Source organism: Alosa sapidissima, chromosome 13 (assembly GCF_018492685.1).
Source record: "Alosa sapidissima isolate fAloSap1 chromosome 13, fAloSap1.pri, whole genome shotgun sequence".
In the NCBI taxonomy this organism is placed as follows: domain Eukaryota; kingdom Metazoa; phylum Chordata; class Actinopteri; order Clupeiformes; family Clupeidae; genus Alosa; species Alosa sapidissima.
The window spans coordinates 35,516,680-35,544,433 of NC_055969.1; the positions used below are offsets into that span (position 1 = coordinate 35,516,680).

The 27,754-nt window shown below is 44.9% G+C and overlaps 1 protein-coding gene across 4 annotated transcripts in view; it reads left to right on the top strand.

Annotated features, from left to right (window-relative positions):
- Positions 1 to 27,754, top strand: part of LOC121679669 (astrotactin-2-like) — a 542,058-nt gene that overhangs the window by 115,607 nt on the left and 398,697 nt on the right. For all 4 annotated transcript variants that reach the window (XR_006021382.1, XM_042058566.1, XM_042058564.1 and 1 more), the window contains one exon: positions 3,825 to 4,299. Coding sequence is in view for 3 of the 4 variants with exons in the window: in XM_042058566.1 (XP_041914500.1) it covers positions 3,825 to 4,299 (475 nt within the window). In the remaining variant the exon portion in view is untranslated. The remainder of the gene's footprint in view (positions 1 to 3,824; positions 4,300 to 27,754) is intronic.

The window sequence follows — 27,754 nt, forward strand, 5'->3', positions numbered from 1 at the left end:
TAGAAAGGATGCTATGAAGAACATGCTATGTGTAAATCCACCTCTAGCCCTGTTAGCGGTAACGTGAGTTTGAAAGGTCAGCCTGATAGACTGTTTGTGTAGATGTGTTTGTGGCAACTCTGCTGCCTGTTCCTCCACCATGTTGATATGTCTGGATGAATCCACTTGCTGTTCCTCCACCATGTTGATATGTCTGGATGAATCCCGCATGCTGATATTAATATGTCTGGATGAATCAGGCTTGCTGATGCAGACTCTGCGATGAGTGCGACTCTCTCAGTCATTATAGACGGACGGAAGGATGTTCACTTTCTCTCTCTCTTTCTTCCCATTTGCAATATTTCATAAGATATCGCCGGACAGCCAGATGGTGCAAGATGACTGGCGTAGTTAGTCTATTTATTTATTTAGCACTAATTGCGTCCTTGAGACATGAAGAAATGCGTCAGGATGTGCTAATTGCCAGTGACTGTCATTTCGGGCCAAGCAGGTTTGAAGCTTTTCTACTTCTTCTCCTCCTCCTCTTTCTTCTCCTCCTCCTCTTTCTTCTCCTCCTCTTTCTTCTCCTCCTCCTTCTTCTTCTTCATCTTCTTCCTCGTCTTCATCTTCTTGTGTCACTTTCCACCAGTTTTCAGTTAATTACATTTGGCTGAAAGTCCAATCAATTTATATGAGAAGTGGTATTTTGAAGTGAGTTGCCAGCTCAGTATTCCTGTTTGGATGCCTGACTATTTATTTATTTATTTGTTTGTTCATTGCATTTGTAATCCAAATAAAAGTAACATGCCACAATCCAAAAATAGGTGCTGGATAAAAAAGTAAAGCTGTAAAAAATGGCAAGGAGTATCATCACCTCAGCTCATCAGACTGATGAAGAAGTTACATTTGGAGCCTCAGCTCATCAGACTGATAAGGCGCTGTATTTGATGTCGGGAAGTTCGCTCTGTGAACCAGAGCTGTTCGGAGTCACGGTTCGGACCAGAACTCCTGACCAGTTTTGTTCAGAGCTGAAAATGCAACTGTGTTTGACAGAGGACAGATGTAGGTTGCGGACAGATGTAGTGACAAAATATTAGCTTTCAGTATGGTGCAATGTCTATGTAAGGGACATTTAAATAAAAAGTTCTTTATTTTTCACTGTTCTTTCTGACAAAAACGCTGTTGCTAAAAGGTAGACATTTAGATTTCGCTATCACGTCTGTTGTACAAGATATTGACAGCGCAATAACCAGAAAACAATGTTAAGGCATTTGTGGAGAAGAAGAATCCCTGTATCGGTTGAATCATGACCCATGATCACATCCCAATGGAGCAGTATCAGACTCATATACTGATTAGAGTGATCACATCCCAATGGAGAGGTATCAGAATCTAGTTCTGACTAGAATGATCACATCCCAATGGAGCAGTATCAGACTCTAGTTCTGACTAGAATGATCACATCCCAATGGAGAGGTATCAGACTCTAGTTCTGACTAGAATGATCACATCCCAATGGAGCAGTATCAGACTCTAGTTTTGACTAGAATGATCACATCCCAATGGAGAGGTATCAGACTCTAGTTCTGACTAGAATGATCACATCCCAATGGAGAGGTATCAGACTCTAGTTCTGACTAGAATTGAGCATGACGACGTCAGGCCAGAAGAGCTGAGGCTTGAAACTCTAATAAAAAAGGAGGAAAGGGGAGCTTGTGTGCCGATACTCCAAACTGCAGTTTACTATTGTATTTGTATCAATTAGCACCTCAAGTCATTATTTAAAAATAAAGTCCAATCAGGACCTCTCTGTTTCTATATTTGGGGGATAAGTTATAAAGCATACTGGGGGCCCACACCTGACACACTGCTCGAATAAAAATGATATAGATATGTAAATTAAAAATTATATAGATATGTAAATTAAAAATGATATAGATATGTAAATTAAAATGATATAGATATGTAAATAAAAATGATATAGTTGTGTAAATAAAAACGTATATTTAGATGTAAGTATCTATAAATGATATAAAGGTTGCATGTCTAATTCATCACCTAACTTTTTGTCAGTAGTATAAGTGGGTAGATGCACCTTCAGCTGCACAGATGGGGCAGTGAGTTACGGGCCGCATCTCCTAGCTCTTATGGCTGCATATTGGGACTCGGCCGCATCTCATAGCTCTTATGGCTGCATATTGGGACTCGGCCGCATCTCATAGCTCTTATGGCTGCATATTGGGACTCGGCCGCATCTCATAGCTCTTATGGCTGCATATTGGGACTCGGCCGCATCTCATAGCTCTTATGGCTGCATATTGGGACTCGGCCGCATCTCGTAGCTCTTATGGCTGCATATTGGGACTCGACCGCATCTCGTAGCTCGTATGGCTGCATCTCGTAGCTCTTATGGCTGCATATTGGGACTCGGCCGCATCTCATAGCTCTTATGGCTGCATATTGGGACTCGGCCGCATCTCATAGCTCTTATGGCTGCATATTGGGACTCGGCCGCATCTCGTAGCTCTTATGGCTGCATATTGGGACTCGACCGCATCTCGTAGCTCGTATGGCTGCATCTCGTAGCTCTTATGGCTGCATATTGGGACTCGGCCGCATCTCATAGCTCTTATGGCTGCATCTCGTAGCTCTTATGGCTGCATCTCGTAGCTCTTATGGCTGCATATTGGGACTCATGGGACTTGTCATCGCCATGCCCACACTCTTTTGTCTTGTGTTGCCGTGGTGGAGTTGGAACCTGGGAGTTTATTTTCAGACGCTGCCACCACTATTTGAGATTAATGAACTCGTTTGTCCATGGTTGTGTCTCGCACCATCTTGAGTGCCCATCTCGCCGTCGCCACGGTGATTTATGGACGCCCCACAGTGTGTGAGTCGTAATTTGAGGAGGGTTTGTTTTTCCTCATGAAGATGGAATTTTAAACTCTGTGATGAATAACCCCCATCTTCTCTTTATGTATCAACGCAGCTCGCAATGCATTCTGGGAATGGAGATGCAACTCTCTCTCTCTATCTTTCTGTGTCTCTCTCTCTCTCTCTCTCCTTTTCTCTATTCTTCACCTTCTCCTCCACTGTCAGTCTGTGTTTAATATACCCTCATCAAGCGGTGACCCACTTGTGTGTTGTTTTATGTCTGGCTGTCAGGCTGTGTGTGTGTGTGTGTGTGAGAGAGAGTTGTTTTATGTTTGGCTGTCGGGCTTGTCACTGCTGATTGTTCTTCTGATGTTTTTGGATGTCATGGACACTGCACTCAAAGTGCAACATAACCCCCCCTCGATCTGTTATAAAGCCCTGTCTGCAGCCATGCATTTAAGAGTTACTCACTCAAGGTTTGTGTGTATGCGTGTGTGTGTGTGTGTGTGTGTGTGTGTGTGTGTCTGTGTGTGTGTCTTTGTGTGTCTTTGATGTGCTTTGCAATAGAACAAGCTGTGGGTGAAAGATGTCTCAGGCTCAGTGTGTGTGTGTGTGTGTCTGTGAACGTGTGTGTGTGTGTGTGTGTGTGTGTGTGTTCTGTCCATTGGGAATACAAACAGCAGTGTGTGTAGTAGTAGAACTCTTGGCTCATTGCTATGCTTTAGTCCTGAGTCTCTTTTTTCCATTTCTCTCTCTCTTTCTCTCTCTCTCACGTCTCTAGTCTCTCATATAAACAGCATGATTGTTTAGACACAGCAAATAATTCACAAAGAAGAATGCAAAAAAATAATCCTCTCTCTCCTTTTCTCTCTCTCTCCTTCTCTCTCTCTCTCTCTCTCTCTCTCTCTCTCTCTCTCTCTCTCTCTCTCTCTCTCTCTCTCTCTCTCTCTCCTTCTCTCTCTCCTTCTCAGGGAGGCCTGATTGCGCTGCTGCTGCTCATCCTGCTCTTCACGTTGGTGCTGTACACTCGTCACCGTTGGTGCAAGCGCCGGCGCGTCCCCCAGAAGAGCGCGAGCACCGAGGCCACGCACGAGATCCACTACATCCCGTCCGTGCTGCTGGGCCCGCAGGGACGCGCTGGCGCTGGCGGCGGAGACTCGTCCTCCTTCCGCGGGTCGTCACGCCCGCTGCACCCGCACGGCTCAGTCATCGGCATGCCCATCCGCGAGACGCCCATCCTGGACGACTACGACTGCGACGAGGACGAGCACGCGGGGGTCGGCACGCAGCCCATGCACAACCAGCTGCACGGCGGGGGGGGCGGGATGCTGGACGACTGCAAGGGCGAGGACGGCTACAGCAGCGGGGGAGGCTTCGGCTCGCACACACTCTGTGACAGCCTCAAGAAGACCGACGACAACCACAAGCACAGCCTGGACAAGAGAGGTGGGTTGCGCAAGCGTGGGGTAGTGGTGGTCAGCAACACTGCTTAGGGCATGGTCCACACACACACACACACACACACACACACACACACCTGGCTTCAGCAACACTGCTTAGGGCACGGTCCACCTGGCTTCAGTAGAAGTGTCTGCTAAATGCTGAAGCATAGAAAATAGTCAGTGCAGAACTGAAAAGGCATGAATGATTCATTTCAGATATGAACTTCAAACACACATATTTTGGTCGAAAGTGGGCCATCAAACAACCCATTGCTTAGAGGTCTGATATTTCTTGATGATGGCTACTGAACGTGAGTAATGGGTCTTGTGTATCATTGTAATTTTAAGTCAACAGACAAAACATTGCCATGCAACACTTCAATGTTGAACAAAGTCAAAGTCACCAAATGGAACATTAAAAATTGCGTATTGAACATTGGACCTTGTTGAGTGAGAGAGACATGATTTATTTACCCCTTTCCAGTACCATTTAGCTTAAACACCTTTAGGCCCATGAGAGGAGGGGAGGGGCATCTTCAGATCCTGAAGATGATAAAGGATGTGCTACATGGACACTGCTTGGTGTAAAACTCACAGTTCTGAGGTCTGTTTTGTCACCTTGTTTTGCTGTTGCAGGATGGCTGTTCACTTGCAAAACAGAAAACAAACACCCAGCATGCATTAATGATAAATAATAAATAAATCCCATTAGTATGTACATCGATGGCTCAGTCTGACTTCATGCTTGGTTAAGCCAGAGGAGGAGTTTAAGCCTCTGTTTTTGCTGATTAACTGGCTGTGGATCTAAAGCAGGCTTTTCTGCGCCCGGTTGGGGCATATGCATCATTATTAAGCATCTCGCCCAGGAGCACTGTTTTATATTCGCTTCATTTGCATTTATTTACACTCTTAAATGCTTCAGAAGTTCATGAAAGTTGAAACTCTATACCTGGAAGAAAGCAAGCAAGCCTTTAATGAGCAGCACTGTCTTGAAAGTATTTATCTAGAATGCCGCTATGCACTTGGGTAGGGCAACAAAGTTGAATGGAATTCTCTGGTGACAGTTCTAAGACCTCCCCATGGTCTGTTCCCACACACACACACACACACACACACACACACAGACATACACACACACACACACACACACACACACACACACACACACCCTAATTTGAATGACACACTAATCACAATGCCATTCATTAATACTGACCAGCACAAAGTAATGTACATTTAATGACTTGGACAAAACATGTTACTAATTTCAAAAAACACACAACAACACACACAGACAACAAAGTTATAATGATGCTGTTTCCATGACGCTTTTAAAAATCAAATATGACAAACTGTAATTTAATATCAAACTGCTTATCTAATAAAATCTAGCCAAGAGCAATTAATCAAGATCAAGTTGGTATTGTGTTCAGTATAAAAAGCAAATCCATTTTATTGGCCAAGAGAGTACAGAGAAAAAGTGGAGTCATATTACACAGGATCCAACACCAGGGATATGTGGAGTGGGCTAAGGACCACTGCTGAGGGCTAAGGATTACTGACTACAAAGCAGAGCAGATGCGACCTCTGTCTGTCTTGCAGAGGAGCTGAACTCTTTCTATGCCTGGTTTGGGACACCCACCACGTCAGAGGTACTGTTAGAGCAAGACTGCTGCCCTTTTCAGGTATCTGTGACAGATGTGTGCAAATCCTTCAGAAGAGTGAATGTACATGAAGCTCCAGGACCTGACAACATCCCGGGGCGTCTTCATAAGGCCTGTGCTTCTGAACTGGAAGAGGTATTCACAGACATCCTCCACCTCTCACTGCTACAGTCTGTCGCCCCCACATGCTTTAAGAGGGCCACCATCATCCCAGTCCCTAAGAAACCATCAGTGAGCTGTCTAAATGATTACCGCCCTGTTGCTCTGACCTCTGTTGTGATGAAGTGCTTTGAGAGGTTAGTCAAAGACCACATTACATCCTGTCTGTCTACTGTATTAGACCCACTCCAGTTTACTTATCTAACAGATCTACAGATGATGCTGTAGCTTTGGCCCTGAATACTGCTCTCTCTCACTTGGATCAGAACAACACGTACGTACGGATGCTCTTTATCGACTTCAGCTCCACCTTCAACACCATAGTACCATCTAGGCTCATCATGAAACTACAAGAGCTGAACATCAGTCCCTCCATGTGCAGCTGGATACGAAACTTCCTAACAGGCAGGCCACAGGCAGTACGGCTAGGTAACATCACCTCCTCCAGTCTAACACTCAGCACTGGTGCTCCACAGGGTTGTGTGTTAAGCCCTATGTTGTACTCACTGGTCACATATGATTGTGCAGCCACTGACCGGTATGGTAACAGCACTGCCCAGGATTGAAAATCGCTACAAAGAGTTGTCAGATCAGCGCAGCGCATTACAAGGACTGAGTTACCATCCATGCAGGACCTCTACTGCCAGCGCTGCAGAAGAAAGGCCAAGCGTAGAGTCTCTGACCCCAGTCATCCCAGCCACTGTCTTTTCACCCTCCTGCCTTCTGGCAGACGATACAAGCAGATACAGGGAGTTTCTACCTGCAAGTCATCATGATGCTGAACCGTCCTTGGAAATCCCCACATAATGGCACTTAGTCTTACCCTCTTCCTTCTTCTCTCGTCTTCCTATTTTGTATAGTATTTGTAACGTATTCTTGAAATTGAATGGGCACTTGAGCACAATACATTTCAATGCTGATAAATGCTTATTTATGAGTACATGATAATACTGACAACTTGAACTTGAACTTGATTTTAAGATGTCTCATCATGAAAACAAGCATTTGCCTGTCAGTGCATTGAGCAGATGTCTCGATAAGACTCCTTACAATAAGTCAAAGTCAAAGTCAAAGGATTTAACAAGAGGGAACTACTGTAGGTAAGTGTATTTATATTAAAAACAATGATCTTCTTATAAGGTTAATAACACTTGGTATTTATATTAAAAACAATGTTCTTTTTATAAGGTTAATAACACTTGGTATTTATACTAAAAATAATGATCTTATTATAAGGTTAATAACACTTGGTATTTATACTAAAAATGATTATCTTATTATAAGGTGAATAACACTTGGTATTTATACTAAAAACAATGATCTTATTATAAGGTGAATAACACTTGGTATTTATACTAAAAATGATTATCTTATTATAAGGTGAATAACACTTGGTATTTATACTAAAAACAATGATCTTATTATAAGGTGAATAACACTTGGTATTTATACTAAAAACAATGATCTTATTATGTAAATAACACTTGATTAGATTTCATTTTTTTGCAGTGCAGCTACACTGTCCTCTTTGACGTGTCAGTACATAAACAAATGTATTAGTGCCTGTTTTTACCACCTGGTGTGTCAGTACATAAACAAATGTTGACATTAGCGCCTGTTTTTACTACCTGGTTTCCACACTGGCCGGTAGCTGTACTGTAGTGTGGGCTGCACATTCAAATTAGTGCTCATAGGCACACACAACAACACACGCACACACACACACACACACACACTGCCTGTGTCCGTGGGGTTGCTCTTTCAGCTCTGAGTCTCTTTAAGCTTCCTTATGGTCATTAGAATAATTGCAGTGTTGCCTGGACAACTGTTGCAGTAAAATTGGTGAGAGTGTCTCTGAGAGAGAGAGTCTGTATGAGTGAGAGTGTCAGGTCTGTATGAGTGAGAGTGTCAGGTCTATATGAGTGAGAGTGTCAGGTCTATATGAGTGAGAGTATGAGTGAGAGTGTCAGGTCTGTATGAGTGAGAGTGTCAGGTCTGTATGAGTGAGAGTGTCAGGTCTGTATGAGTGAGAGTATGAGTGAGAGTGTCAGGTCTATATGAGTGAGAGTGTCAGGTCTGTATGAGTGAGAGTGTCAGGTCTGTATGAGTGAGAGTGTCAGATCTATATGAGTGAGAGTATGAGTGAGAGTGTCAGGTCTATATGAGTGAGAGTGTCAGGTCTGTATGAGTGAGAGTGTCAGGTCTATATGAGTGAGAGTGTCAGGTCTGTATGAGTGAGAGCATCAGGTCTATATGAGTGAGAGTGTCAGGTCTGTATGAGTGAGAGTGTCAGGTCTGTATGAGTGAGAGTGTCAGGTCTATATGAGTGAGAGTATGAGTGAGAGTGTCAGGTCTATATGAGTGAGAGTGTCAGGTCTGTATGAGTGAGAGTGTCAGGTCTATATGAGTGAGAGTGTCAGATCTATATGAGTGAGAGTGTCAGGTCTGTATGAGTGAGAGTATGAGTGAGAGTGTCAGGTCTGTATGAGTGAGAGTGCGTCAACACAACACTCTTACTCTCTCTCTCTCTCTCTCTCTCTCTCTCTCTCTCTCTCTCTCTCATTTCCATTCATTCTCTCCCGTTTGTATTCCTTTTCCTGTTCCCTTTTTTATCTGTTTCCTGCTCCCTTCCTCTACCCTTCTGTCTTATTCTCATCCGCTCACTCTTTTCCACCACCTCTCTCTCTCTCCTTCTCTCTCTCTCTCTCTCTCTCTCTCTCTCTCTCTCTCTCTGGTTCTCCTCCTCTTCCCCTTGACAGTAACACACACATCCTTTTCTCGATGTAAAACACACACATTCTTTTCTCGATCTGCCCGGAGGCATTTGCTGCGGTCACCTGCCGCCCATAGGCTAATTATAACTGTTGACCTGGATTTATTCTGTGCTGTGCACATGGCAGGGTGAAGCCAAATTAAGCGGGGGTCAGCGGCTCCTGCCCCCCCCCAAGAGGACTACTGTGGAGTAGTGGGAGAGTGTGCCGTTAGCTGGGTGTGGAGAGTGTGCCGTTAGCTGGGTGTGGAGAGTGTGCCGTAGCCGTTAGCTGGGTGTGGAGAGTGTGCCGTTAGCCGTTAGCTGGGTGTGGAGAGTATGCCGTTAGCTGGGTGTGGAGAGTGTGCCGTTAGCCGTTAGCTGGGTGTGCCGTTAGCTGGGTGTGGAGAGTGTGCCGTTAGCCGTTAGCTGGGTGTGGAGAGTGTGCCGTTAGCTGGGTGTGGAGAGTGTGCCGTTAGCCGTTAGCTGGGTGTGGAGAGTGTGCCGTTAGCTGGATGTGGAGAGTGTGCCGTTAGCCGTTAGCTGGGTGTGGAGAGTGTGCCGTTAGCCGTTAGCTGGGTGTGGAGAGTGTGCCGTTAGCCGTTAGCTGGGTGTAGAGAGTGTGCCGTTAGCTGGATGTGGAGAGTGTGCCGTTAGCTGGGTGTGGAGAGTGTGCCGTTAGCCGTTAGCTGGGTGTGGAGAGTGTGCCGTTAGCTGGGTGTGGAGAGTGTGCCGTTAGCTGGGTGTAGAGTGTGCCGTTAGCCGTTAGCTGGGTGTGGAGAGTGTGCCGTTAGCCGTTAGCTGGGTGTAGAGAGTGTGCCGTTAGCCGTTAGCTGGGTGTGGAGAGTGTGCCGTTAGCTGGGTGTGGAGAGTGTGCCGTTAGCTGGGTGTGGAGAGTGTGCCGTTAGCCGTTAGCTGGGTGTGGAGAGTGTGCCGTTAGCTGGGTGTGGAGAGTGTGCCGTTAGCCGTTAGCTGGGTGTGGAGAGTGTGCCGTTAGCTGGGTGTGGAGAGTGTGCCGTTAGCTGGGTGTGGAGAGTGTGCCGTTAGCCGTTAGCTGGGTGTGGAGAGTGTGCCGTTAGCTGGGTGTGGAGAGTGTGCCGTTAGCTGGGTGTGGAGAGTGTGCCGTTAGCCGTTAGCTGGGTGTGGAGAGTGTGCCGCTCTGAACCCATGGTGCTCACACATGAGTTACTCTTCATCGGTTGCTGGAAAGAGCAAAGTGCATGGGGTGTGTGTGTGTGTGTGCAAAGTGCACGGGGGTGCGAGATGGCTCCCGCTGGAACGCTGTGGGACTCCATTCCGCCGCGCCGCACGGTTTGGATCAGGCGTGACAGCGAGGTCATTTTAATGGACGTGACGGGAGCACAGGACTGCGACAGAAATGTGCCCACAATCCCCTGCTCCTCAGTGGAATGGGCTCATGGTCCCCTGCTCCTCAGTGGAATGGGCTCATGGTGAATTATTCAAAGGTTGAGTTGTGTGGCAGTATGTATTTTTATTTGTGTGTGTGGGTGTGTGTGTGGGGGTGGGTGTAAAGAGATGTTAGAGCTATTTATGATAAACACAAATCGAAAGCGCAAAAAAGTAGAAAGTTTAAAGTCTCCTTTTCAAGAGGTTGGCCTTTGGCACCTGCTGTTTATCATTCCGAAAAAGCAATTTAGCAAGTGCTATCTGTTCTGAACTTCCTTGACCTTCCTGGAAGATAAGAGCCCCCACCCCCCACCCCCTGATACTCACTCGTTCCCACACGCTGCAGCGGAGCACAGCCTCATTTTGGGCTTGTTTGTTGTGGTCGGCGCATTCGCCACAGTTTGGACTGTGAATTATTCAGCCCACCTAAAAGGATTCAGGCTTCGCAATGCTCTCATGTCAGGAGAGAGAGAGAGAGAGAGAGAGAGAGAGAGAGGAGATAGACAGAGAGAGATGGAGATAGAGAGAGAGTCCTCTTTGTTGATACTTTGTGTTCCCTTGGATACGTAGAGGAACATCTCTCTTGTGTGTGTGTCTGTGGTGTGTATGTGTACGTGTGTGTGTGTGTGTGTCTGTGGTGTGTGTGTGTGTGTGTGTGGTGTGTGTGTGTGTGTGTGTCTGTGTCTGTGGTGTGTGCCAGTGTGTGTGTGTGTGTGTGTGAAAGAGAGAGACAACGAGTCATGGGGGTTTCCAGAGGGCTTCACACACCATAGTCCAGGAAAACTGTACATTTGAAGCAAATGTGTTTTGCAGTTTTATTCTTTATACTTTGGTGTGGTGCACTGTGTCTGGCTCGGTGTGTTGACTAAGGCCAAGGGACGCTTCTAACTGTGTCTGGCTCGGTGTGTTGACTAAGGCCAAGGGACGCTTCTAACTGTGTCTGGCTCGGTGTGTTGACTAAGGCCAAGGGACGCTTCTAACCATTTCTGACATAATGCAATGTACTCACTCCACAATAGTGTTCAACACAAAACATGCATCTTCATAATAAGTAAAGATGAAGCAAGACGCTGATTTGACCACTGGACTGGTAGACCTTTCCATACCGGCTTTCCATTAGATAATCCCGCTGTGTCTGAGATGGGGAGAGGGAAAGAGTGTGTGTGTGTGTGTGTGTGTGTGTGTCTGTCTGTTTGTGTGTGTATGTGGTGTGTGTGTGTGTGGTGTGTGTGTGTGTGTGTGTTTGTGTCTGTCTGTTTGTGTGTGTATGTGGTGTGTGTGTATGTGGTGTGTGTGTGTGTGTGTGTGGTGTGTGTGTGTGTGTGTGAGAGAGAGAGAGAGAGAGAGAGAGAGAGAGAGAAACAGAGAAACAAGTGTAGGCTGAGCTGATGATATCACTCCCACAGCTCCAGGCAAAACTTCATATCTGATCTCCTCCTTCCTCCAAAGCCATGCGGACAAATGGAATGATTCCAGGGCCTGGATACATAAATTAACAATGTTCTCTCAGCAGAAATGTATTCATTTAATTTTCTGTGAGGTGTGTAGGATTAAACACAAAAGCGTATGGCTGATTTTCATAAAATTCCAAAAATGTGGTTTCACTGTGACTAGTCAAGCTTCATATGCTCTGCAGCATTCAGCCTTGGGGGAAGCCTACACTCTCAGCATTCAGCCTTGGGGGAGGTCTACACCCGCAGAATGGCCACTGAATGATCTTTTTTGTGTTTGTTTTGTTGTTTAGTTGTGTGTCCTTTAGCATCTGTGATAGCTTAATTAACACTGAGTATCATTACATTACATTACATTTGGCTGACGCATTTTTAACAAAAGTGACTAACAACATGGTAACAGTTTAAGTTTTAAAGCAATTCTCTCAACAATTTTAGGACCATTTAAAAAACGGTAGAGTACAGTATGAATAAGTGCATCAGTGAGTGCTGTTTTTAACAGTTGAGTGTCAGTTTAAGACAGGTGGTAAGTGATAGGATCAGTAAGACTAGTTGTAAGTAGTGCACTGAGAGGGCCATCTGCAGACAAGCACAATGACCTTGATGGTGACGTAACGTTCAGTGGCATCATATTAGAGGAGAAGAACACAGAGATGAAAACGAAGCCAATGCTGAGGCGTTTATCAGACGCCTTCTCTCCGCTTTTTCTCACTTTGCTTGCACATCAAATAAACAATTCAAAGCAGCTAAGCCATAACAGATTTTCTGCTGCCATATCTTGTCCAGAATCAATGGCAACTTGAAGCCGATTGTCTCCATTAGAACATAATCAATATTCATCATTACCATTCAGTACATCTATCCGCATATTAGAAGAAAATGGTGTGGTATGCTATAGTGTCTGTGTGTGTGTGTGTGTGTGTGTGAAAATGGTGTGGTATGCTATAGTGTCTGTGTGTGTGTGTGTGTGTGTACAGTAAATGGTGTGGCATGTTATAGTGTGTGTATGTGTGTAAATGGTGTGGTATGCTATAGTGTGTGTGTATGTGTGTGTGTGTGTGTGAAAATGGTGTGGTATGCTATAGTGTGTGTGTGTGTGTGTGTGTGTGAAAATGGTGTGGTACGTTATAGTGTGTGTGCTGTATGTGTGCAGAGCTAGTGAGCGGAGCGTGAGTAAGTGGGGAGCGGAGTGGATGGGATTGTGCTGGAGCGCCGAGCGCTTTTTTGTTCAGAGGCCGGAGGGGCCGCTCTGTCCCACTCCTTTTTCGCTCTGATAGCGCTCACGCCACGAGTGTGAGGCATCTCCACCCTGAACTCACGGTCGTCATAGTGTGACCATGTGTAACCGCTACAATTCAAAACAATCATATTGGCCATAATTGTAACGGATTAGGCATAGCCAGAGCTTTGTTCGACTAGATACTAACAATGTAGAGCCAGAACAACTATGTGGTGACACTGTTCCAGTGAGATTTATTTTGGAATTGAAGAAGACAGAGTTTCGCAGAAACAGGAGCGTGCTACGGAGAGCAAAATAAAACGTGAGTAATTTGAATAGCCTATGCTTTAAGTAAGGCTGAAGTAAACTCGGATGCTAAACCTGTATTATTTAGGCAATTAATCCCACATATTCCTGTAGTTTTAGGCTTATGTGTATTGACGTTGGCAAGCTTGTTCGTTGTTGCACTGTCGGTGTTGCATTAGGCTCTTTTACAATACTTGTTCTATGAGTGACATTGCCGTTTCTCTTAGTTCTTTGGGATTTAAGTTTTCTAAGGTGACAATTCGGCTTGTAGATTATTTCTCCCTCTTTTAAATTGGAGTGAGTGTGGAGCGATTTCACTGGAGCGGGAGGATTTTGAAGTGGAGCGGAGGAGCGGCCGAGTGGACAGCCACCTGAGCGAGGAGCGGGATATTCGCACAGTGTGTGTGAAAATGGTGTGGTATGTTATAGTGTGTGTGTGTATGTGTGTGTGTGTGTGTATGTGTGTGTGTGAAAATGGTGTGATATGTTATAGTGTGTGTGTATGTGTGTGTGTCAGAATCTGTTCGTAACAATCTACTGACTATTCTCAAGGATGTAGCAAGGGAATGTCTTCTTTATGCTTTTTTATGTAAAATAATAAATAAATATAATATAAACGATAAATAATCTTCGATTGCCTACGAAGGTACAACACACACACACACACATAATGGAGAACTTACCAACAAATGGCGTTTAGAAACGGAAGTTCGGGAGGAGCGTGACGGAATTTGCCACGCCTCCTTCTTCAATCAGTCAGGTGCTTATTCGGCGTCTACCTGCCGAAGTTGCAGCATCGGTGTTACTCCGCTCGCAATGACTACCTGCCGAAGTTACAGCATCGGTGTTACTCCGCTCCACCAGTTGCAGCGTCGGTGTTACTCCGCTCCAGAAGTTGCAGCATCGGTGTTACTCCGCTCCACCAGTTGCAGCGTCGGTGTTACTCCGCTCCACCAGTTGCAGCGTCGGTGTTACTCCGCTCCACCAGTTGCAGCGTCGGTGTTACTCCGCTCCAGAAGTTGCAGCATCGGTGTTACTCCGCTCCACCAGTTGCAGCATCGGTGTTACTCCGCTCCACCACTTGCAGCATCGGTGTTACTCCGCTCCACCAGTTGCAGCATCGGTGTTACTCCGCTCGCAACCCACCACCTCCCCTTGCGCCTCCTATTTTCCATAGTGAAAGAATAAGGAGGTGTAATAAGGAGGCAGAATCCTGCCCGACTCCTGCCTGCACAGTCGATTCCGATTCCGCAATGTCCTTCAGGACCATGGCCAGATACCTCGCCAAACAAGCTCTTCTGTTATGCTTTTATGTATTATGCTTTTATGTCTTTATGCAAATATCAGGAATGTGAAGTGAACTAACAATAGTGAAGCTTTTCTCATGTCCACTTTACTCATGTGTCCAGCTGTGTACATCACATCAGCAGTAAAACATGTTTTCTGAAGGAAGGGTATATTTGGAAGGTTGATGCATCAGTGTGGCCCTCACATATGAAAACATACCATAGAACAGAGGACTAGCCTGCAGCTGAATGCTGCTCTGTACCATAGAGACTAGCCTGCAGCTGAATGCTGCTCTGTACCATAGAGACTAGCCTGCAGCTGAATAATGCTGCTCTGTACCATAGAGACTAGCCTGCAGCTGAATGCTGCTCTGTACCATAGAGACTAGCCTGCAGCTGAATCCTGCTCTGTACCATAGAACAGAGGACTAGCCTGCAGCTGAATCCTGCTCTGTACCATAGAGACTAGCCTGCCCCTGATCCTGCTCTGTACCATAGAGTAGAGGACTAGACTGCAGCTGAATGCTGCTTTGTACCATAGAGTACACTGTAACAAGATTCTGTGATTTTCACAGCATCACTGCTGTTTTTGAGAAAAATGTGTACTGTATTTGTGAATACAGTATGTTGCTGTAGTTTCGCTATGAATTATGGTCAAACTACAGTAATAAAAATTTGCTGCGAATCATAACAGTAATAAATCTGACTCCTCCCTCACTTGTCAGCTTTTTGAAAATTTTGAAAAAACATGGCGGAAAATCAGTTGGGGTTTTCTGTTTTCTTTTTGCACATAAATACAAAGTTAAGCTCCCAGATAGCAAGGTGACATTGATATTATGTTGATTTTCCATCCAAATCATCATTTTGAAAAGATATTGAAAAGTCATGGATTTATGGTTTACTGGGAAATCTTGACGTGGTGATTGAAACGTGCACCGCGCGACGACGTTTGAACTGTCCGGCGGCGGGAGATCATTTTTGAGCAACAGTTCAGTCAGTCAGACCAACGGTGTTCAGCACTCTGTCAAGTTCGCAGCTCCACCTTAATGGTAAGCAAGCATTTATTTATGTAACGTTAATGTTTCATTGTGAAATTGTACTACATTAAATTCGGGCATGTGTACAGTCTATGTACGTTGTACTGTCTAACTTACAAACTCATCCATGCTTGTTGGATCAACTAAGTAAGTAACGTTAGGCTAGCTATCATAGTTGCCGTTGCTGTGAAGGTGGCATTAATGTTAATGTTTTATGTTACGTTAACGTTTTGGCAGTCTCATTTATATTAGGCCTACCTTAGTTCTCAGTAAGTTACAGTTTATTATATTCATATAATTTATATAAAACATTCGCTAGTAGTGCTAGGCCTAGTATGTTACTGTCACAATGTTAGGCTGAAGATGATGTGCTGCTGGTTAACGTTAACATGGAGGTTTAGCTGCTACCAGCTAACTTATGTAACGTTAACTCATCGTAATCATGTACGGTTTTGTGAGTTTAATAGGCTAACTTTAGCAATATTGATATAAGTTAACTTTAAGTCACATCTGACTATCATTAACCGTTGTTCGGACGAACAGCGCGAATGGCTGTTGCTGCCATATGTGTTGCTGCAAGCAAACATCATCAATGAGCTCACCCAGCTGGCTAACGTTAGCAGCTAAATATACCTTGCGAAACTGAGTTATGCTAACACCATCTTCAGCCTGGCATTTTGACAGTAAACTCAAAAAACATACAGTATATATATAAATGATTATTCTAAAGTTTCACTTGTAAGTAGCCTTCAGTTTCAGTTGAAAATTGTTATCTAACACTGTTTATCTTTTTTTCTTCTATTTCTGCTAGGTGCTGCTTCACTCTGCTACTGGTGGTGGATCAGGCTGACTGCAACCGTTGGTCTAACGTTAGGATGCAGCACATGAGAATTTCTAAACGGAAAAAAAGTGAATAAATGTACTATGTACTTGCTTTTCAAACTGATAACAAGTTGTCAATGGTTATTTATGCAAGTTTGTGTAGCCTAAACCATACCTAGGCCTAGTCAAATTTATCCTGGCTGTAGATAAAGCAGGATATGAATTTCCCAAAATTACTGTATATAATATTACAGCACTGGTATTACTACTGTACTAAGTTACAGTATGATCCATAAGTACTGTGATTAAAAATACGGTAGACAATTCAATACTGTATACATTACAGCACTGGTAGTACTACTGTGGTTTGCATTTACAGTATCAGGCATAGGTACTGTGATTTCATATACAGTAGGTGTACTGTAGAGTGAAATACAGCAACTTGCTGGTTATTTGCTGCCAGCAAGTTGCTGTAAATTTTACGTTAAACTTTTTACAGTGTAGAGGACTAGCCTGCAGCTGAATGCTGCTCTGTACTGAAGAGGCCTACGGTAGCCCATGCTGCAGGACTCAGTTCCTCATAGCAAGATTTTAAGCCTTTAGCGCCGGCCAACCCATTCCAAAATAATACATTCCCAGAAGTAGGTCAAGTAGACTACTGAAGCACAGCCCAGGTCATTAAGCTTTATTACAGGCAGCGCTGGCTCATTATCTAGGGGAGGGAGGGCAGGGGAGGAGTTGTTTCTCCCTCACATGGTCCAATAACAAATAACATTGTGTTCCCAGCAGCTGCTGAAAACAGCAGTAGTGTTTTTCCATCAGTATCTGCTCAACTAAATGTGTCAACATCTCACCATCAGTATCTGTTCAACTAGTGATGTTAAATGTGACAACATCTCCATAGCAAACAAGCCAGCACAGAACACAGAGCAAATCAGAGTTGTGCTTGTGTGTTCTGTCTGTGTGTGTGTGTGTGTGAGGAGAGTTGTGCTTGTGTGTTCTGTGTGTGTGTGTGTGTGTGTGTGTGTGAGGAGAGTTGTGCTTGTGTGTTCTCTGTGTGTGTGTGTGTGTGAGAGAGGAGAGTTGTGCTTGTGAGTTCTGTCTGTCTGTGAGCTGCAGAGAAATTGAATTGTATGGGGCAGTGCTGTGACAGGTGGGAGGTTAATTTGCCTGGCATCCCCTGAGACGTGAGGGCTGGACGCCAGTTTCTCCACGCGTTCACAACCCCTTGTCCCGATGCTAATCACTCACTCACGGGCATGGTCCTCGTCCTCACACGATAGGAGCTTGGGACGCCAGTGACCAGCTGGCACAGGGATCAGATGGTGTTCCGCCGCCACACGCCTGTCAAGTTCTCTGCCGTCCATCTCCCCTGAGAACAATTCATTTTTATCCGCTCTCTCCTTGAAAGGTGTTTTTGATATTCACGATGCTTTAGGTAAGGGGACGCCAATCTGGTCCACTTCACCAAGTGAAGTCCCATGCCTTGTTCATCTCCTTGTTTATGTACAAAGTGAGAATGTATTATTGCAAAAGATTGTTAGTTTCAGGATGTCTTTTTGTGACGAGGTAAAAATGTATTTAATACTTTTATCTGCCGTGTCTTTAATACTTTTATCTGCTTTTATCTTTCAATTTTCAACAACACAAAATAGAGGCAAGGACAGTTTCATTTCCTGATGTCTGCATCCACGGCATAAGAAATTGAAGGGCTGGAAAAAATATTATAATTACATTTTTCTTTTCTTTTCATTGAATGTCACTCGCCTCAAGACATAAGGCCTGTGAAAGAGACGGAGAGTAAAAGTCATTCCCTCTCCCTAAGTTGAGCTTAACATTTCTTCCCCAACTCAATTAACCTGCTACAAATCAATTATTGTTACTAGCCCCTCCCTACGGCCAGCGTTGCCATGGCGCTGGCCCTAAATGCTCCACAGGTAGAGGTCATGTGACAACACCTGTAACAGCCATCAGATGGCTCTTTGCTTTTTGACTGTGTTGCATTTCTCATCTATTCATTAAGTTACTGTACACAGAACATGAAGACAACTTTTTAATGTAAATCCAAAATCTGGAAAAGTTTTATATCATGCTGGCCTTTGTTCCCATGGTGGCAGCAATTTAGGAGCCTTAAAGCACACTTTTTGGAAGACAGTTGTTGAAATGCAAGTGCACGCCACCCTTTCATCTCCATATGGACACGCGATAGGATGAATACACTGGTACTGCCCCGCCCCTAACACACACGGAAAGGAAGTCACATGGTTAGAAAATGCCTTTCTTTTTCCTCCGTCATGATCGCTGTGCAAGCACCATGAGCCGTTGTATCTTGAAGCAGACAAGTTAGGCTATGCTACCAAGCTAATGTTAGGCTATGCTACCAAGCTGATGTTAGGCTATGCTACCAAGCTGATGTTAGGCTATGCTACCAAGCTAATGTTAGGCTATGCTACCAAGCTGATGTTAGGCTATGCTACCAAGCTAATGTTAGGCTATGCTACCAAGCTGATGTTAGGCTATGCTACCAAGCTAATGCTTGTGTAACGGATGCGCTAACTGGCATCCGTTACACTTGGTTAGGCTAAATGTTAGCTCCCCAATGTAACTTACCTCTAAACTCCACATTATGATAAACAAAAAAACTATTAAAACATTTTCACATCTATAGTCTTTACAAACCTTGAACTTGCAAATGTATTTTGCTAGTTGAATTGAAATTGAGTTGTCTGTAAGATTATTGCTAGTTTGACACAAACTGGCCCAGGATTGACTTATGGTTGTTGTGGTGGTCATAAATACATAAATATAATATGTTGTGGTCCCATTACATCGCCACCTACTGGCTGGGCATATGTACAACATTGTTTTTTATTTTGTTACCATGAGGACAAGGATATTTCGGGAAACAATGTCATTTGGACGCAATTTTTTTGGAATATGCAAAAGGTTAACTATATCGAATTGAAAACATTTGGAATGTGGAAGAGGCCTCAGTTTAATCGGCCAGAGAATATGCGTATGTGTGTGTGTGTGTGTGTGTGTGTGTGTGTGTGTGAGTGAGTGTGTCTATGTAGCAGTGTTTGAGTCGTTTATGTGGACAAAACAAACACAGTGTCATTGTGGACTCGTCTGGCTGACCGGCCGGGCTTCTTGGCATGGGCTTAGGTTGGGACGGGCGGCGTGCTCGATAAATCAAACGTGGCACAGCTCAACGCGGGGTGTGGCGACCACTCCGTGTGCCTTTGACAAAGACCGCAATTACCATCAGCCCGTATTCATCATGCTGCCCATACTGCTGCCAGTCCACCACTCAGAGAGAGAGACAAAGAGAGGGAGAGGGAGATAGAGGGAGAGAGAGAGAATGAGAGGGAGAGAGAGATGAATAGAGGGAGGAAATGACCAGGGAAGATAATGATTTTAACATCCTTTTTTCTTTGAGAGAAAAATAGGTTGCAGTGTTTAGTGTTTTTTCCAAGGATGTTAAAGCAAATCTCTGAGTGTATGAATCAATACATTCAAGAACTCACTCTAGAATCTAGTGTCAAATGTGTGTCTGTGTGTGTGTGTCTGTGTGTACGTGTGTGTGTGTTTGTACGTGTGTGTGCGCATGTGTGTGTGTGTGTGTGTACGTGTGTGTGTGTGTGTGCCCGTGTGTGTGCGGTTGTGGGTGTTGGTGATCGTAGTTGGAGCGTCCAGCAGGGGCGTCCAGCAGAGTTGTGAAATGGAAATGTGCCACAGCACCACGAGGGTCACCAAACAAGCCCAGAGAGGGGCCACAATCACCTCTCTCTCTCTCTCACTCACACACACACACACACACACACACACACACACACACACACACACATACACACACACACACCACACACACACACACACACCACACACACACACACACCACACAAACACACACACACACACCACACAAACACACACAAACACCACACACCACACACACACACAAACACGCACACACACCACACAAACACACACACACACACCACACAAACTCTCTCTCCCTCCCTCTCTCTCACTCTCCCTCCCTCCCTCTCTCTCTCTCACTCTCCCTCCCTCTCTCTCTCTCTCTCACTCTCTCTTTCTCTTTTTCTATCTCTCTCAGCACATCTCTCTTTCTCATGTTGTGGTCCAAAACACTTTTGAAAGAGCAACTGCTACTCTAACAAACACACACAAACACATGCATGCACACACACACACACTTTTTTCTGACTCCCTTGGCTGTTACACTTAACTGAACTTAACTGTTTCCCATAATAATCCAGAAGTACGTTCAGAGCGGCACCTCATCCCATAATAATCCAGAAGTACGTTCAGAGCGGCACCTCATCACCTGTGTCACCTTACTAAAGGTCCAGTATGTAGGAAATAATGGAAAATAAACTGTAACCATTCCAAAAATGATCACCATATGTTGTCAGAGAGTAAGGAAACACGATGAATTGAAGTAATGGCTTATTTGACAACATTACTCTAACCTGTAAAACCCATGAAAAAAAAAGAGTTACCGGGCGGAATCTCTTGGAATTTTCGTTTATGTTTTGAACGATTAATTCTAGAATAGCGTATTAATAATGGGCTAGCGCGTCCTCCTATTTGGGTTGCCAAATTAGCAAAGGCCAACTGTCAACAGCTGTCAGTTGTAGTCATGAACGCCTACTAGAGGCAGGCAAATTTCCAAAATTAAACTTCATCTGCATCGCTAACTTCAGCTATGTTACGTTGGTTAGAGAGGTATTTTTTGTTTTTACTGTTTCCGTAATGTGTAGCTGGGTCATGGTTGGAGAAACGTTAAAGCAACACCAAAGAACTTTCCCTCTGTTGCACGCAGGCTATTTGTTTATCCAGCACCGACTTTGCAAATAAGGATGTCCACAGACAAGGTAGAATATTTTGCATGACTTATAAAAGTACGATGTATTGCGACATCAGATGCAAGTCAAATTTGTAGTTTCTTATGTCTCATTTTGAAACGATTTTGGAAACATTTTAAGGTATAAAGAACTCTTTGGTGTTGCTTTAAAGCAGCTGCAGGTCAACTAACGTTAGCTAAGTCTTCATTACATCTGGCAACCCAGAAGAGGCTCACGTCTGGTAGTCCTGAGAACGTTCACCAGTGTTTTGATTTTGGCCTACAGAACGTTCGGTAACAATCCTACAAATCGCACCTTTAATGTTGAACGGCATGAACACTTTCAGTACACTAACATGAACACACAGTACACTAACATGAACACTAACATGAACGCTCAGTGCACTAACATGAACACTCAGTGCACTAACATGAACACTCAGTACACTAACATGAACACTACAGTAACATGAACACTCAGTACACTAACATGAACACACAGTACACTAACATGAACACTACAGTAACATGAACACTCAGTACACTGAACACTAGTGATGGGCAAATTAAGCTTTGGTGAACCACTAAACCACAGCAGTGTGAAGCTAGCAACACTAATGAAAAAATCCAATATGGTTGCCACATGTAGATTTTTCAACAGAAAAGTCCTTACCCAAACCAGTATATGTAACCAAAAATATTGGTTTGCTAAGGACTTTTATGTTGAAAAATGTATGTGTGGCGGCCATCTTTTTGCTTTTCAGCTAGTGTCGCTAGGTTCACACTGCTGTGGTTCAGTGGTTCACCAAAGCTTCATTTGCCCATCACTACTGAACACTAACATGAACACTAACATGAACACTTCCAGTATACTAACATCTGAAATATTGATAGGACGATTATCCACCCAGAGCTATTAAATGAGAAAGAATTAGCAATAATGTACGTGTGCATGTGTGTGTTGGAGCCAGAGAAAGCTGTTCATGGGATGCAAGTCTGAAGCATCTAACATTGTAGTGCACTGCACAGACCCACAGAGCAGACCATAGTAGTTCATGTACAGTAACTCAATATTGATATTTTTCAGTTTGATGTTCATAGGCAGACGCTGATGGTGGACTTACTAAGGTGGAATTTGAAGTTATTTTAGATAGAATGAACTATTCTAGCAGAATTGTCACATTCTACATTCAATTAGCTATCAAATAGTGCTATATCAAATAGTGCTATATCAAATAGTGTTATATCAAATAGTGCTATATCAAATAGTGCTATATCAAATATTTGATATAGCACTATTTGATATAGCACTCTCCTCTCTTCTCTCCTCTCCTCTCCTCTCCTCCTCTCCTCCTCTCTCCTCTCCTCTCCTCTCCTCCTCTCCTCTCCTTCTCTCCTCTCCTCTCCTATCCTCTCCTCCTCTCCTCTCCTCTCCTCCTCTCCTCTCCTCCTCTCCTCTCCTCTTCTCCTCCTCTCCTCTCCTCCTCTCCTCTCCTCCTCTCCTCCTCTTCTCCTCTCCTCTCCTCTCCTCTCCTCTCCTCCTCTCCTCTCCTCTCCTCTCCTCCTCTCCTCCTCTCCTCCTCTCCTCTCCTCTCCTCCTCTCCTCTCCTCTCCTCTCTTCCTCTCCTCTCTCCTCCTCTCCTCCTCTCCTCTCCTCTCCTCTCCTCCTCTCCTCTCCTCCTCTCCTCCTCTCCTCTCCTCTCCTCTCCTCCTCTCCTCCTCTCCTCCTCTCCTCTCCTCTCCTCCTCTCCTCTTCTCCTCTCCTCTCCTCCTCTCCTCTCCTCTCCTCCTCTCCTCTCCTCTCCTCCTCTCCTCCTCTCCTCCTCTCCTCTCCTCCTCTCCTCTTCTCCTCTCCTCCTCTCCTCTCCTCCTCTCCTCTCCTCTCCTCTCCTCTCCTCCTCTCCTCTCCTCTCCTCCTCCTCTCCTCTCCTCCTCCTCTCTTATCTTCTCTCCCTCCTCCTCTCCTCCTCTCCTCTCCTCTTATCTTCTCTCCTCTCCTCCTCCTCTCCTCTCCTCCTCTCCTCTCCTCTCCTCCTCTCCTCTCCTCTCCTCCTCTCCTCTCCTCCTATCCTCTCCTCCTCTCCTCTCCTCTCCTCTCTTCCTCTCCTCTCCTCTCCTCCTCTCCTCTCCTCTCCTCTCCTCCTCTCCTCTCCTCTCCTCCTCTCCTCCTCTCCTCCTCTCCTCTCCTCCTCTCCTCCTCTCCTCTCCTCTCCTCCTCTCCTCTTATCTTCTCTCCCTTCTTCTCTGCTTTATCTTGCTGTGCTGGAATGTCATTGGGCAGAGTGTTGTAGAGTGGAGTGAAGTGTTGTGTGGACCTTTCTAGCTATTCACTGCCTTCTCTCATTCTCTTCTCTCATTCTCTTCTCTCCTCTCTTCTCTTCTCTCATTCTCTTCTTTTCTCTCTTCTCATTCTCTCTTCTCTCCTCTCATTCTCTTCTCTCCTCTCTTCTCTTCTCACATTCTCTTCTTTTCTCTCTTCTCATTCTCTCTTCTCTCCTCTCATTCTCTTCTCTTCTCTCATTCTCTTCTCTTCTCTCCTCTCTTCTCTCCTCTCTTCTCTCATTCTCTTCTCTCCTCTCTTCTCTCATTCTCTTCTCTTCCCTCCTCTCTTCTCTCATTCTCTTCTTTCCTCTCCTCTCCTCTCTTCTCTCCTCTCTTTTATCTTTTCTCCTCTCTTCTCTCATTCTCTTCTTTCCTCTCTTCTCTCATTCTCTTCTCTGTTACTTCATCAGGACTGTGAAGGCAAATGCACATGTACTGTAATGCATGTCCATACCATAGGTCTGTACATGTGAAGACACCTGTCATAGCCAGTGCTGTCCACTGATTGGATGGAATCAAGGGAAGTAGTGTGTTTGTGTTCATCTCTCAAACTGTTGGGAGTAAAAAAGAAACTCAAAGTAGAATTCGACAGGTTTTGTTTTGCTAATAATTAATCATCTTGAAAATCTACTAATTTCTTGATTTTGTATCTATTTTAATTATGTTTTTTCCAAGATAAGTGGATTTAATTGCTGGTGTTGTCATACTGTAAACGGTCTATTTGACAGGAGCCATGAGGGGTGTGCTACCTATTCAGTAGATGGTCAGAGAGTACAGATGTGATCGTCCTTTAGGTCTCCTCACTCATAAAGAACTAATATGTCTATAAGATGTCCAATCTATGGTGTGTCTTCATGCTCATAAAGAACATCGTTGGAGATGTAGTATACAAGTGCAAGTGTGTGTGCGTGCGTGTGCGCATGTGCGTGTGTGTGTCAAAGTCAAAGTCTGCTTTATTGTCAATTTCTTCACATGTCAAGACATACAAAGAGATCAAAATTACGTTTCCCACTATCCCACGGTGGAGACAAGACATATTCTACCAATTAGGTCCACAGACAAACATAACATTCAAGTAAACAATATAAAAAGTAAAAATAAGAAGGCACATACAATGAAGAAATAAGAGCAGCAAAATTTGGGTTGAAATTGTGCAATTGTGCATACAGTAGACAGTCAATATAATAGTGCAAAAGTCAGGCCAATAAATGGCTGAGGTAGTTCTGTTTGACCTAAGTATGCAAGTGGCATAGTGGTGCAAGTTATGTAAGAGCAGCAGAAGTGTGTTCAGAAGTGTTTTCAGGACAACAGGACAACAACAACAAGTTGCAAAGTGTGCAAGTGGAGTAGTGCAAGTGGAGTAGTGCAAGGCAGCCATTGTGGGTCCAAAGTCCAGGATGTTATGTAGCTGAGGGTGGAGGGGGGAGAGAGTTCAGCATCCTAACAGCTTGGTGTATGAAGCTGTTGGTGAGTCTGGTGGTGCGGGAGCGCAGGCTTCTGTACCTCTTCCCAGAGGGCAGTTGATCAAACAAATTGTGAGCGGGGCCATATGCACGTGAGGCCATATGCTGCCTGATGTACATATAGCTGAGACTGACAGATATACAGCGGCAGCGCTAGCATTAGTGTCCTAAAGGCAGCTGCAGCACTAGCATTAGTGTCCTAAAGGCAGCTGATGCTGATGACCTTGACTTTGTCCTTGGTATGAGCTGACCTGATCTTGGCCCTCAGCAAGTCTGTGTTTCAGCAGGAGGTGTTAACCGATGAGCAGGCTGGTAGCAGTTTGTGGACGTGGTTATTATTAGCCCTCAAGATCACTGGTGCGCTGGAACTGCCCCCCCTCTCCCTGAAATATCTTGATTGACTGATGCAGCCGTGCACACTTGTCAAATCCCAGACAAGTTCCCCGCTGAGTATTAATGGTCTGAACATGCAGACAGTTAGCTGTAGTATTAATGGTCTGAATATGCAGACAGTTAGCTGTAGTATTAGAAAAGACGCTATATAGCAGCTTGAAGCCGGTAAAATATTCAAAAGATATTTAAAACTACTCACGCGGGGGCCTGTTATATTGGCCTGGCCCAGCTGGAGCAGAGGATGATCCTAAAGCCTGTTATGGAGGCTCAATCACACACACAGGCCGGCGTGAGAGGCCGGGGAAGGGCTGTGTGATGGTCCTCTCAATGGGGTCAGATCCGTTATTAGCAGCCCGCGCTAAGTGGCCTCCTGCGGATGCGTTCAAGGGTCATCGTGCCCCAGAGAGGCTGAGCAAGACACGCTGCTGAGCGCAGGCTTGAAGTAGCTGTTTTCTCAGTGTGAGAGACATACCTGATAAGGATGTGTGTGTGTGTGTGTGTGTGTGTGAGATAGAGAGAGAGAAAGAGAGAAAGAGAGAGAGAGAGAGAGTGTGTGTATAACAAACTAAAGTGTGTGTGTGTGTGTGTGAGAGAGAGAGAGAGACAGATAGAGAGAGAGAGGGTGTGTGAATAACAAACTAAAGTGTGTGTGTGTGTGTGTGAGAGAGAGAGAGAGAGAGAGAGAGAGAGAGGGTGTGTGTATAACAAACTAAAGTGTGTGTGTGTGAGAGAGAGAGAGAGAAAGAGAGAGAGAGAGAGAGAGAGGGTGTGTGTATAACAAACTAAAGTGTGTGTGTGTGTGAGAGATAGAGAGAGAAAGAGAGAGAGAGAGAGAGAGAGAGAGGGTGTGTGTATAACAAACTAAAGTGTGTGTGTGTGTGTTTGTGTGTATATATATATATATATATATGTATATGTTATTTAGTCTTGATGAGTTCTAGACACTGTATGCTTTGGCAACACTTTCTTCACAAATCGCCATGCCAATAAAGCGTTTTGAATCGTCATGCCAATAAAGCGTTTTGAATCGCCATGCCAATAAAGCGTTTTGAATCGCCATGCCAATAAAGCGTTTTGAATTTGAATTTGAATTTGAATTTGAGAGCATGCATCTGCATTCCCCACCTGTCATAACTTAGGGTTTGCGTGAACCAAGCCTTTATTGTGTATTATAATGTGTGTGTGTGTGTGTGTGTGCGTGTGTGTGTGTGTGTGTGTGTCTACGCCTGACCTAATCTCAACAGAAGGGAATCAGCTGAGAGAGAAATAAACACTTCCCCGAGAATCGCTAGCTTTGGTGGCGCCACTGCCGCTCTGACAGCGTTTCTTAAATGAGACGGATGAGCTGGGGGCTTTACTCCTTACTCACGCAAGACTCCACTCAGACACTCCCCCCCCCTCCCTCTCGCACGTTACCCCCCCCCCCCCTCCCTCTCTCTCCATTTTGCTTTTGCATGCTAGCCTTCTATCTTCTCTCTCTCTCTCTCTCTCTCTCTCTCTCTCTATCTCTCTCTCTCTCCCTCTCTCTCTTACTCTGTCTCTTTCTTCTGTTTATTTTTAGCAAACAGACAGGAGCATATCCCCTTCTCCGGCTTTTATCAATCAGCAGACTGCCACTCTCGTCACACACACACGGCAGACTGCCACTCTCGTCACACACACACAGCTCCCAATTAATCCTGACAGGACAGAAATATGCTCAGAATGCTGCTTACAACACGTCATGATTTGTTGCGTGTGTTGCCGAGGTTAATGTGTTTATTACGCAGATGTGTTTGTCACTGCTTATCAAGCGCGGCTGCTTTGTGTTTGTGTTGTGGTGTAATGAAAAATGAATTAAGTTTGTGGGCGGAAGCGAAGGTCTGGCTTCCTGGACCTGCGTCTGATTGAGGCCGAGATCTGCACTTCTACAGGCCTGTGACAGACAGCACTCTCACGTTCTCCATCACTCTATGGGGGGGTAACTGGGCTGTGATCACTCTATGGTAACTGGGCTGTGATCACTCTATGGGGGGGTAACTGGGCTGTGATCACTCTATGGTAGCTGGGCTGTGATCACTCTATGGTAACTGGGCTGTGATCACTCTATGGTGGGATAACTGCTCAGCGGATGAGAAGTCTGCACTAATCAGAGTCGTTAGAGCAGCGTCAAGAATAATTGACCTCATCTCACCCTGCTAATCCTCTTCCACCCCTCTACCATCAGGCAGGAGGCTGGAGAGTATCAGATCCAGATCCACCTGTTTTTCAAACAGCTCTCTTCCCCTCAGGCTGTGAGGGCCCTCCATTCCCACCAACCATCCTCATCTGC